Source organism: Puntigrus tetrazona, chromosome 15 (genome assembly GCF_018831695.1).
Source record: "Puntigrus tetrazona isolate hp1 chromosome 15, ASM1883169v1, whole genome shotgun sequence".
NCBI lineage: Eukaryota > Metazoa > Chordata > Actinopteri > Cypriniformes > Cyprinidae > Puntigrus > Puntigrus tetrazona.
Window position 1 is genome coordinate 17,503,478 of NC_056713.1, and position 13,529 is coordinate 17,517,006.

Consider the following 13,529-nt stretch of genomic DNA (forward strand, 5'->3'; position numbering starts at 1 on the left):
AATTTTAATGCGTTAAAGCAGAATTTGTCAAGCTAAAAGTGAAACTGCTGTCTTATACAGTGCCTTGCAACTTTCTTTCTTGATATATGAGTCATCACTGTGTTATGAAGAAGCATTTGTTTCTATATTTTTTATATATATATATATATATATATATATATATATATATATATATATATATATATATATATATATATATATATATATATATATATATATATATATTATAGGTTTCCTAGTGTTTGGTTGCAGGTAAAGTGCTTTTTTCACTTAATGAAAATATATATATATTTTTTTTTTGGTAATACCATATGCAGTTCACGTGACAGCATGACTTTTACAGGACAGTGGTTGCATGCAAATTATGTTGTTGGGTTGTACACTTATCCTTGCTCTTGGATACAGGTCAGGGATTACAATTTGGAATGAAATATGGAGAAAAACCCGCAACCTGCAAGTTATGTGATTTACAGCACAACAAACGGCTCATAAAAGATATACCAAGGTGCAGTTTTCATCTTCAACTTTTCAATCTTGCATGACCTTTGCTGTCAACCTTTTTCTCATTGACCAGCCGCATTGGTCATGCAGCTCGAGAAACGGCGTTGGACTTGGAATCTCAATGGCTCAGGGAACAGAGGGCAAATGAGACTCGGCAGGTCACTGGTGTGTGCTGGAATACTCTCCCATATATCACGAGAACCAGGAGAGCGAACCAGCCTTGGCCTACGTATGGAAAAAAATCAAAGGTGGCTCCAATCAAGGATGTTTCAGAAGATTCCCTTGATTGAATTGCTCTTGGAAGATGAGCACACATATTAAACCCAACTCCAATTAAGCTTGGCCCTGTAATTTCAAGCAGCCTTGCCCATGTGAAACGACTGGTGATTCATTTTTACCTCTTCAAACAGGTTCAGTCCTGTCAGTGCTGGTTTAGCTGAAGGATATCGAGAGCCAGCTGGCAAATGTCACTCAAGCTACTTGCTGCTGCTTGCAATCTCGGCATGCTTGCACTGGCAGTTCTGGGCTTCGCCATCTGTGCTGCACTGTCCTTACTGATGAGCTCCCAGAATCCCACAGAAGAGCATTTTTGACGTACTTGGAAGCAATGGAAATGGTGACGGAACGGTGCGTTTCTGGGCTTGCATGGTTCCTTTCCTGCAGAAGGATGAGAAATAGCCATCATAAAGGATTATTTTGAGACCCGTTGCTAAGATCAGGCATCAACGGAGAGAAACTGGCTTTTCCGATGAGCTTTGTGACAACAGTAAAGGGTATGGATGGGACAGGATGGGAAGTTAATTCTGACTCTGCCATTGGCCATTGAATAGTAATTGGTTCATTGACGGCTGTATCAGCAGCAAAACAGGCTCCCGGCAGCCCTGAGATGCCATATTGTGTAGAAATTACGATTTGCTTGTATGACCTTGTGAAGCAAGAGAAAATATTTTATGAGTCCCACATGTGTCTTGTGCTTTTTATTTGATATTCTTAGCACTGCCCACATGCAGCCGTTCTCTTCTGGGTGCATTGTTTTTGTCTCTGATATCCCCAGTGTACCACATGTTGGTGGGTAGAGTTTGTTCTCCATTCCTTTTTGGTTTTGTCTTGGACTATAATTTTCTTTGTGTTTTCAGCAAAAAATAAACCTTCCTTAGGTCTCTAAAGTTAATTAACGTTTTTAGTTTTTCTTTTTTGTAATCAAGCTTTTATTAATCAAGCTTTTATTTTATTAAATAAATTATAATAATTTATTCTTTAAATTAATTTGTGATTTGCTTGTTTAGCATTTTACATTAGTGTTTGACATTCACCTCATCAGCTTATTAATAGAAACTTTCAGACCTTTATCAGTAATTTAGTCATAAAAGGTGCCTAAACAAATATGAAAAAAATATGATGTCTTTAAATGGCTTTTACATTAATTTTTGGCTAAATGTAAAATTATTGTAATGAAAAAATATTTTAAAGAATTAATTAATAACTTTAGAAAAAATAATTCTACTTTGTAATAATTATTATTAGTATTATATTATTACTGTTTTATGTCTTTTTATTTCTTTTTTTTTTCTTTTTTTTTTTTCTTATGAACATTTTTAGCAAGTAGACTTGGTATAGAATAAATACTTTATGCCCACAAAAACACTGTCTGTAAAAGTAAAGCTGTTGTTATGGGTTTTTTTTTAAAGTAGATGAGCAGGTTGTGTAATTTTAATGTGTCAAGGTTTTTTGCAGTAGACAATAGAAGGTCAGGGTTGTGTAATCCACAAAGTAGCATGATACAGCCACCTCCGCTCTATTGTATTTTCTGTTATCCAGACGACAGCTGTTGCACTGGCCCATTTTCTCCTGTTTAGTCCGCTTCAGAAAGTATGTGCAAAGAAGAGGAGGAGAAACCCTTGAGCTTGACTTAAACTACAGAAGCTAATTAAGTCAGTGCCTTCTATCCACCCCTGGCACTGAATTAAATCAGTTCTGATGTGGTCCTTTTTGCCCATGCATAAATTTTCCTCACATTGCAATCAGATCAAAAATCTGACAGCACAAGTAGTGCGTGAAGACGTTTTGCCTGGCATCCTGTTATCCACTTTCTTCAAACAGATTTATATCGCTCCCCTGTTGATTATATGATGAAAATGAGTCAGTGAAAAGAAACATGCATATAAGTGAGAAATGTCTGTGTGGATCCGAGCTGTGTGGCATAATGTTATGTGATCTATATCAACGGCATAGTGGGAGGGAGAAGATGTGCACAGTTTGATCAGTGATGACATGCCTCATTTCAAATGAATAGGCAAAAAAAGAGAAAATGCGTTTGAACCAAATTTTTATTTAATTTTTTTTTTGTGGTGGTTCACTACAGGGGTTGAATTTAGACACTCAACTTCTCATAAAGGCTTTTTACATGCTGACAGTCAATTAACCCTCTCTAAAGAAGTTGCGTGACTAAATTCAGGCCCATTAAACTCCAGCCTTCAAAGCAGAGCTTTTGTAGCAAATTCACCGGCCCCGACAGTACATTTCAAGACAATTACTGTCGGATTTTAAATTCACCTGGTGTGTGCAGAGTATCAATTATCATAACGAATATTTTTTTACGAGGGCTATGGTAGTTTTGTGCAATTAAAGGTTATGGTTGTTATTTTGCCTATTTATTTGTTCAATATCTGTCAGTTAACCTGAAAGCGTGCACTTAGTATCCATTTATGCACAGATCCACATCTGATGGTCTCTGGTGGACATAAACCAGCCTAATTATACGGGGCTTTTGAATGTCTGGACATCCTACTGACTAGTCGAGTTTAAAAAGATGTCATTTTAAAAGTTCTTTGTGTGAAATGTAGCAGCTTTCTTCTGGCGAGGACTGGAAAAACAGAGAGAAAAAATGTCTCATTTACATTTAAAGCTACAGTTTGTTTCTTTTGGTTATTTATTTAAAGTTTTATGTTGAAAAAGTAATAATTTAAATAGTGCCTCGGGGATGTGCAATAGCGATCGAGTACTCGATTGTGTGATCAAAATTTATGGTTATTTATTAGTGATAAGTAATGAATTTATTAGAGAAAAGTAATTTGTCGCTTACACCCATGTTGTTCCAAACCTTTAAAAGCTTAATTTGTCCTTGGAACACAATTTAAGATATTTGGGATCAAACCCAAATTAAATAAAGGATTTTTGATTAAAGTCGTTTTTTTTTGCGTACAAAAATGAATTCTCATTGCTTTATAAAATACAGATTGAACCACTGATGGCAGACTAGTTTGACAATAGAATGCCTTTCTGGACCTTGACCTAGGGATGCACCAAATGTTTGCCGACCAAAATGTTTTGGCTGAAAATAGCAATAACCGGAAAGACAGAATAAATTATGCCAATCAAATATAGGTGTGCGCTAATGCAGCAAACATGTCGGCATTTTAAAGTGACAGAGAAAGACTCTACAATCATTTCTTAGCCAAAGTCCAAATCTGAGCTAAAACAGTTAAATCCTAATCAATTTTCAGTCATTTAATAATCAGTTAGTTAGCTATTATAGAATACAGGCCTTGTTTTATTTTCGTATGTGTATATACACGCATACATATATTTATAATATATGTTAAAGCCACAGTAGAGCTATTGCAAACAGGTATACTACATAGAAAATTCATGTTGGCGCATATTTGAGTGAACTTTGCTGTTTATCGTATACATATATGTTATTGACCCCAAATATTAAAATATTAGTGTATACCCAGAAATTTGTATCTGATTAGATCCAAATCGAAGAAGCACTGTCACCAGACTCCATCACTTAGCTTCACACTTCCATTGTGTATTTGGAGCAGGGACCGTGATGAGAAACCTGGGGTGGTGATGATACAAGTGGAGGCGGCTGTTTCATCACAGCGAGCCCCTGTCTTTGCTTTTCCTGGTCCTTTGGGGCTTCAGAATCAACGGTTTTCTCCTCTTCAGGTTGCTGTGGATTGAACCCCTAACCGTGCCATGATTCACAACGTCACCTTGATGATTCAGCCTCTCCCTCTCACTGTAATGATGTGCCACGCTTTGCCCTGTGTAAAGATATATGACTTGTTTAAACTGCGCTCTCCGAGGGCTCCTTGGAGCTCAGGACTAGAGTAATTGTTAGCAGAGTGGTTGCAATAAATCAAAAGCCATCTCCTTTTTTCCTCGTTATCCTGTAATATACCACAATATGACTAGGGAGAGCATCGAATATTGCAAGAATTTGCTCGCTTCTCTCATCGCGTCCCTGAGGACGTGAGATTTGAGTTGAGCGGGGAAGGCTCGTTCAAAGTTTGCAACAGGAAGTGTGATCGATTCACTCTTTCCTCCACAGTCGGCTGGCAGCGCTGACAGCTCTGGTGGCAGAATGAGCCTCCTAATGCCCTAATTGAGCTGAGCGCTCAGGGTTAGAACAGCATCAGCTCCAGGCACCGAAACCACACAATTCGCAGGAGCTAATGACATGGTGAATCATGATTTATTAGTTCAAACAACCCAGAGGATCCTCTCCACATTTTGTTTTTCTTTTAGAAATTTAATTGAACGGCAAATTTATGCATACAGGGAGACTTATTCTGGCTTCATGTCGGAATGATTGTATTTATGAGATTAGCATAAACGAACGACACCACAATGTTGTAATTAATATTGGGGAAGCTCCAGATATCCTTTGGTCTGTGGCTGACGGTGATTTGTATAAAATAAATACACGCTGTAGTCAACGTTTAGAGTGACATAGCAAAAATGTAGGAGAAAAAAACTACATAGAAGTAACACGTGAGAAAAATGTATCTTCATTCATAGCATGAGATGTTAGACGGAAATTTTGTGACATTTCTATGTCACACCATTGGACACCTTCATAAGTCAACTACCAGCTACTAATATATATTATTAAATTATACATTAATAATATGCATATGTAACAAAATGATGACATAATATAAAAGGTTCTTTACTATGTATAACACAGAGAAGGAGAATTCAATTTGACAGAAATAGTTTTTTTAGTATTATATGCGAATAGTGTATGCATACAGGACATATATTTTTCCTTTTTGTGCAAATATGTTTTTATATTCTATAACACGTTATATTGAAGTAATATAACAAGTAAAAAAACAGACTATATATTTTTTTATATTTTTTTATAATTTTAAAATGATCTTGATTTGATATATAAACACGCAGACTTACACCGAGTTACATTTACACAGAGTAAGTTATATAATTCATAGATCTCATATAATCTTATTTATTCTTATTACATTTTATGGTAACACTTTAGATTAGGGAACAAATTCGCTAATAACAATAAGAGAATAAGAGTTTTCTCTCAAACTCCTAATATGATGCTTATTAATAGTTCGTAAAGTAGTTATAAGCATAAAGTATTGAGTACAGGATCCAAAATATGGTCATACAGAGTAAGGCATAAATATGTGCTTTGTAAGTACTAATAAACTACCAAAATGATATGAATGCTAACAAGCAACTAGTTATCAGTAAGAATATGTACTTAATAAAAGGTTTTCCCCATGGTATATTTTCTCTTAATAATATTTTCTCTTATTCTCTTATTAAAGATGTTTATTTTTGTTTTTGTTTCAACTTCCAGTTTTTCAGTTTGTGCCAGACTATTACACCCCAGCATGTGTTTGTATTTCATTCTTTGTTACCTACAAAGTTATTCAAATGCAAACCAAGCGAACTATTAAATTTGGCCCAGAAACCCATTTTTATAACTAAAATCACTTGAATGAACATTACATCTGATCTTGTCACTAAGAAATTTCCAGGAGGAATTGAAGACAACATTACATGTTAAGAATAATCATTTAGTTGCCTGAATAGGGTGTGAGTCATCTGTCTCTCTCCCTTAGCATTTAGGTGGTAGTTATTGACATGCTTTAATAGTGTCTTGTCAAAACGAATGAAGTATTGAGTGCCTCCAGGCTGGACTTTTATTTACTTCCTGGTCCATTTGTAAACACTGCTTCTAATGTCATCTCTCTCAACTTCCCTTCTCAGATCCGTGACACTGACAAACCTCCCTCTGAGAGTCAACTCGGTGAGTATCCAAAGCAGCTCCTGTTTCCTTTCACATCCCGTAGAAGTCAACAGGATTGTGAGGGGCTTTCAAAAGACACCAAAATCCCACAGAAATAGTTCCTGTCAGAGACTTCAAGTCGTATTTTAGCACCATTCCAGTCAGGTAACCCCGCGTTCTTATCATATTGCGTTTTATGTATTTTCAAACCAACTGTAAATACCACCGATGCCTCATCTAAAGAGAAAATGATAAGGTTTATTTTAGATGGCTTTAGTCGACGACGCTCTCTGTGCAGCAGGATTAGATTTTAGGGCACGGCTAATTGATTTGGGTCACTGTTTGCAGTGTGATGTGCGTGTGTTTGATATTTTAGTGGAGTGAAGCGAATGAGGGCAATCCGGTGTGACGTATTGGAATGAACAAATTGAAGGGGTTTATTATAATACTCATACTTCCAGCTCCCTCACAATTGCCACGTTAAAACATCAGAACAGGAGGTGTGAAATGATTTAGGTAAAAAAAAGAATTACCTCTTTATTCTAGTAACCATTATAGATAAATGGATTCTTGTGTTTTGTTCTTCTTTTGTCTTTAACGGGACTAAGAGCACTCAGCATACTAATCACTCTAAAGGTGTAAAGGTCAATTATGATTGGCTGTCGCTGCATAACAAAGGAAATCACGGTGGATGAGGCCAGAGAAAAAAAGAAAGGAATAATCAGGATGTGTTGAAAGATAAAAGTAGATGAAGAGAAATCAGGCTTTATAAAAGGCAAAACAGAGTTAAAATGTCTGTTTGAAACGATCCTTTGTCTGACTCCAAACCAGGCAAGTACAGCGATTAATCAACTTCATGAAGTGGATGTGGAGTCTGTCGAAATGTAATGACTTCCATACATCAAACAGTTGAAGGAAGCCTGAAGTGCAAAGATGGTTCTATAATTTCACTTTCAAATAGGTACTTCTTACATTTGAGCCCATAGTATGATTAAGAAAACTCTCCGAGCTTTTTCTTACACCGAGCGCGTGACGCAGAACAATAACCTTCATGGTTTTGAAGTTCTCTTCTTTTTTTCTCCTTTGTCTCCCAGAAGTGGTTGGTTGCCTGAAGCGCTTTAGGCGTATATGTCAGAGAGGCATTCGTTTGAGCTTTGTTTTCTCTTGTAATGCGCTCTGCAAATATAGCGAAAAGTCAAGCGCACTAGCATAATCTGTAAATTATTTCTGGATATTGTCTGCGCAGCTAAAAATACTGTACTTCAGACCAGAGTCGACCTCACATGGGAATATTGAGAAGTAGCTTGAAATGCATCATTCCTCCCAGAAGAAGCTCATATGGAATATTGGAGTGTGCTTGATCTCTGCTATTGTTTTTTCAGAAGAGTTTGAAGGCCTGCATGAACCCACTCGCCATCAAAAGCCGATCATGCTTCATGCAACCAGTACTCTAGAGCTGTAGTGCCCAGTGCCTCTTCATCTCTGTACATAACAGTCACTTAACACAGTTATGGTTGCCATGGCGGTGACTTCATATCGGCCCTGTCTTATCTTTTAGAAAGTCAAGAGCCTTTTTTTAATCTAATGAAGTGTGAAGAAGAGTTGGATGGAGTGGTTGGGAAATAATGGGTTATTTGAACATTCGGAAAGGGATAAAAGCTTGTATTTTTTTCTGTTGTTTAGTGGCGCGTCAGACTGTAAAATTGAAAAGTGACGTTCAGAGGTGTCCTTGAGAATGTTTTATGTGACTATCAGATTGAATTTAAACTTGGGTGAAAACTTTTTTTTTTTGAAACGGGCCATTGAAAGTCATCTCGAAACTCATACGGTGCATTAAGTAGATATCAGAATCTTTCAAGAGCCTCAGGAAGGGCAAGATAACAGTTCCTCAGAGTTTCATTTTCAAAACGGAGATTTTTCAAGGGGTTTTAAAGTAAGGCTTTAATGATGTTGGTTTGACTGAAGTCCCTCTCAATCTTAAAAAAGAGAATATTCTCAAAATGACAATGACTTTGTTTTAATAATGACAACACTACATGCTAATGCTTCAAGCAGGGGTTTACCCAGTCATGGTAATTATTTTTGTCATAACAGTATTTGCTCACATTGCTTTATTCAAAACTTATGTTTTTTAAAGCGGGATGTTTTTCAGAATGTCCAAATTGCATGTTGCCATTCATTTAAAAGATTAAATGATAAAACGTACCTGAATATAGAACTAAATAGTTTTTTTTGCTTTAAATTCAAAATCAACACTGCATCTCTTTAGTTCAAAATGGTGATTAAATAATAACACAATAGTTTGTCAAAATAATTTGCAAACTATTCCAATAATAAGTTTTGAGTTGACAAACGCCAGGTCTTAAATGAAATGCCTAAGAGATTTTTAAAGGCTTGTTTAACATAAAAAAAGGGAACCTTGGCTCTTAGTAACAGCTGCTCATTTTTTGATATCATTTTATCAGATGTTTCACGTCACCATGGATCATCTCCTTTTATAGGATGAAACGCCTAAAAATAGCTTATGTAGATACAAGCCAAAGTGTAATGATGAATTACCCTGGCTTTACTTTTGGTTTATCCAATTTTCATGGCACTTACATTTCATAAAACAACACCTTTAGATTTGCCTTGTTTGTGTTGGCGTCTTTGATTTCTAATGTGATTAAGTCTATAAATGTGATTAAAACCTAAGCCATTGTTCATGCTGCCACGTCGTCAGGTTTATTATTTGGTCATGTGCCAAGTTATTAGGAGTCTTTGCAATTTCTGCCTTGGTTATGACCAATATTATCCTGTCACAAGCCATGCAGAGCACTTCAAACTCTCTAGTTCAGTTGAATAATGGGTTTGCTATAATATATGTGGAGATTGGGGTAAGATATGTCAGTGGATGATTTAAATCTTCACTTTAATCTAGCAAAGTGCATCTGTCCGTCCGTCCATCCATTTATCTACCTTTCTCGAACTTTTTTCCTACTTTAATAAACTGTCTATCTTTTTCTAACTTTATCTCTTTATCTTTTTAACCCAACTCTCTCTCTATATAATTAACTATGCCCCTCTCTAACTAATTAACTAAACCTCTTTCTAACTCTAATTATCATTTTCTAACTCTCAGATTACATAACACTTTCTCTAATTATGACTTACTCCATTATCTCTCAGATCAATAACTCTCAAATTATTACGAGCTATCCCTCTCTAAAATGATCACTAACTCATTCACACTCAAATGATCTAACGCTCTCAAATTATTACTAAATAGAACTAACTCTCAAATGATCTGTAACTATATCTGTTAAATCAGCTAACTTCAAAATGATCATCAACTAACCGTCTTTTAACTAACTCACTCTCAAATCATCTAACCCTCTCAAATTGTTACTAACTCTCAAATCATCTAACCCTCTCTGAAATTAGATGGCTCAAGTTATCTCTGTCACTCTCTCTCACCAGTTATCTAACTAACCCTCTCTCAGATTATCGCTAACTATCTCAAATTATCTCTCTAACTGTAACCGTTGTGTGCCATAGATTTGATTGTTCATGTCACATTATGAGACAAAAAAAGAAGCTAAGCCACTTCACATCTCTCTTCCTCCTCATGCCACAGTTTTTTTCTTACGTCTCTCTGAACTCAAGTGACCCGCATTCTTTTCTGGGATCTGCTCGGAAAAGCTCACGGTGTTGCCTCTCCTGAACAGCTCTCATCACCGCTCGTCGCCTAGTTATGCGAAAACTTGCGTACGCTCTGAGTAATTAAAGCGCAACTCTGCCTTTTTAAAAGTGGCGGAGATCATGTTTACTCAATCCACTTCCTTGGAGCGACGCACAGTTTAAGACCTGATAATGAGGCTCACGGATTTGGAATCTTTTAAAGTGGAGCTGCCTCCAGGCCCTGAATTATTGATGCAAAGTAGGAGGTTTAAAACTGCCTTCAACGCTCATTAGTCTTCGGGTGAGATGCGCACAGGGACGGGGACTGCAGCTTTATAATGAGCATGATTAAACCAACTCGAGCTCCCTTGCCTAAGTTCAGGTGTTGGAGTCCAGGCGGTTTTGTGATGTCCAACCCTTGCTGAGAATCATAATGAGAGTTATTCTTTTTTCTGTTCTGTCTACCTCTCTCTGCTTGCTTCCCTCCAACACACACTTTTTCTCGTTTTCTAACACGCTTTTTTTTTAGTCTTATTTTAAATGGTTTTGTATGTCACTGACCTTTCCATCAGTGAGTTAAAAATATTATATTGACCCATGTACTGAGAAATTCACAGGAATGAAAAGATTGAGAATTAAGAAATTAGCTGTAAACCAGTATGAATATATGATAAATACAAATCTTAATAGTATATAAGATTGTTCAAATATATAGGTATAATAAAAATTAAGGTATATAGGATCAAACTAAATAACTATAAATCTATTAACTATAAATCAAACTAAATAGTCACGACTGTTTCCTGAACACGGTCGCATCTCCGTCTCTTAAACTACATTAGTTCAACAACATATGGCCATTGTTAATGACGTCACGTGCATGTGCTGGAGGAATAACTTTTGCTATTTAACTGATTAGCTATCTTGAAAGATGCTGCATTATTGAACATGGCACCTGATTTACGTTGCGTTTTGCTACGCTAGGAGAATACCTTGTTTGCGCAAAGAAAGCAAAAAATAACAATTTACTCAACCATTCTTCTCCCCTGACATATATCTTTCCACCAAAGTTTCATAATGCAACACATGTGCACGCTTTATCATATTTGACGCTATCGGCCTTACATCCGCGGGAAAGCACGTGCATGAACGTAATCTGCGGTTGTTTACGCCTCGGGGGAAGCGCACGCATGTTATTTTTGGAAACACCCCAGAACGGTAGTGGCTGACTAGTTGATTTATCCTATATACATATATATACTATATATTTCAATAAGCTTATATAATATTAAAATGTGCATTTATCATATATTCCGAAAGGATACCGCTACGCTAATTTCTTTCAATTGTTTCATAACTGTGAACTTCTCAGCACATAGGTCAATATAATATTTTTAAATCACTGACGGAAAGGTCAGTGACATACAGAATCATTTAAAATAAGTGTATGAGAAAAAGACAGAAAAACTGTGTCAAATAGGCTCAGGTCAATCCAAATTTAGTCTTACAGGAAGTTACAGTGCTTCCTTAAGATTAGCCAGTCATTTAGGGAACCCACCAACCAATCGTTTTAAAAATATGTAGATGCACATCCCTAATTCATATATTCCGGAAAGCTTCTCATCTTAAACTTAAGATGGGCGAATATTCAGTTTTTGCATTAATGTTCTCTTGTAGCACCTGAGGGGGCCTTAAATCCGAAAGGCTATTTTTTGCTCCGGCTGATATAGCCGGCCTTATTGTGGTGTGAATACTCCAGCTTTTCTTAGCTTCCTCTTTCATTCCACCTCTCCCGTCTTATCTCATTTTTCATCTTTTCCTTTCCTATCACCCTTTGATCCCTTTCATTCACTTTTTTTCCCTCTCTCGCCTTCTCTCTGTTTCTTTGAACAACATATTACCCCGGTGAGTCAAAAGAGATTGGGCAGCTTTGCATACAAACTTGGATGACTCCAAATCGTTACATCTACAGCAGCACAATGATCTGAGTCACTGGAGCACAGCCAGTTCTACACTGAAACAATCAGCTCTGGGCCAGGATGCACAACGCCACCGCTCATGGAAATGAGCCATCGACAGCCTTTCTTGTCTCCCATCACCCGCCACTGAGCGTGCAAAATCCACTCTTGACATTCTCATTGTTCCTCCGTAAGGCTTAATGGCCCCTCTTGTGTGGCTCCGTCATTTAAAAAGATGATGTCTGTTATTGTTAAAGCAACATTTAAGTCAGGAGTAGGCGAGAAATCATGCCATTATTCTTCGCATTGTTTTTAGCTTTCCATCTGGTAATCATTGTCATGCGTGATCGACTTGATTGACGGAACAAACTCTCACTTGTTTTTTTTCTTCTGGGCTTTTTGCCCCCAGTTATTCCAATTATCATTGTTGGTAGACTGCTGCTTATTTGTACATTTGCCAAGTCTCAGAGGAACAGTTCATCCAAAAATGAACATTTTGTCATTACTCAGCCTCATGTTGTTCCAAATCTGCGTGACTTACTTACTCCTGTTCAGGAAAAGAAATTATAAAGACTGGCTGCTGGTTGCTCTTTTACATTTAATTACAAGACAAGCTTCAAAGAAATATGCAAATGTTTCATAAATGTACGTGCTCTTCCAGTTCTTCTGAAACCATACATTAACTTTTAATTTTACTAATAAAAATGATAGTTTACTGCCAGAACACAAGACTGAACTAGCTGGAATTCTGTACAAATCTTTCTATACGAATCAACTGAATAATCAAAATCACTAAGCGAGCTAGGGAAATTGTCAAGGTTTTAAATCTATTATATGGCTTCATTTTTGTCTTCTTTTTATGGTGTTTCTATCCTTTTTGAAGCATAAAAGCTTTAAGACTTTCACCGTAGATGCTTGTAAAAGAATGACTGGAATATTTTCTGCTTCTCGTCACACATAAGGGTTTGCAACGGCATAAGTAAATGATAAGAGAATTGCTGAACTGTTTCTTTAAGGGCGCTGGATCGGGTTTTCTGCACCTGTTCTGCTGACGTTCAGAGATTTGAACGGGGGGAGCACGAGGTGACTGTCCTTTACACTTCCCCCAGCCACCTCAGGCAATGCGAACTGTCAGCAGGGGTTTGTGCCAGGTGGATGGAGCGTTCCATCACGCACGTACACCACACCAACGGCCTCATTTGTTTCTTTGCATTCGATCGGTCATGTGCAGTGGTGCTGACTGATTTGAGAGTCGTTGGGCCGCCTGACTCCAATTAATGTTGTAAATGTCTCTGGACATCCTGAGTGAAGTCCGAAAAGGAAGAGAGAAACCTGAAATAACCAACCTGGTCGGT

At 37.0% G+C, this 13,529-nt stretch overlaps 1 protein-coding gene across 1 annotated transcript in view; it reads left to right on the forward strand.

The window, feature by feature from the left end:
- b3glcta (beta 3-glucosyltransferase a) overlaps positions 1 to 13,529 on the forward strand; it is a 60,193-nt gene that overhangs the window by 14,028 nt on the left and 32,636 nt on the right. Inside the window, exon 3 of the mRNA XM_043259698.1 lies at positions 6,538 to 6,577. Coding sequence (XP_043115633.1) covers positions 6,538 to 6,577 — 40 coding nt within the window. The remainder of the gene's footprint in view (positions 1 to 6,537; positions 6,578 to 13,529) is intronic.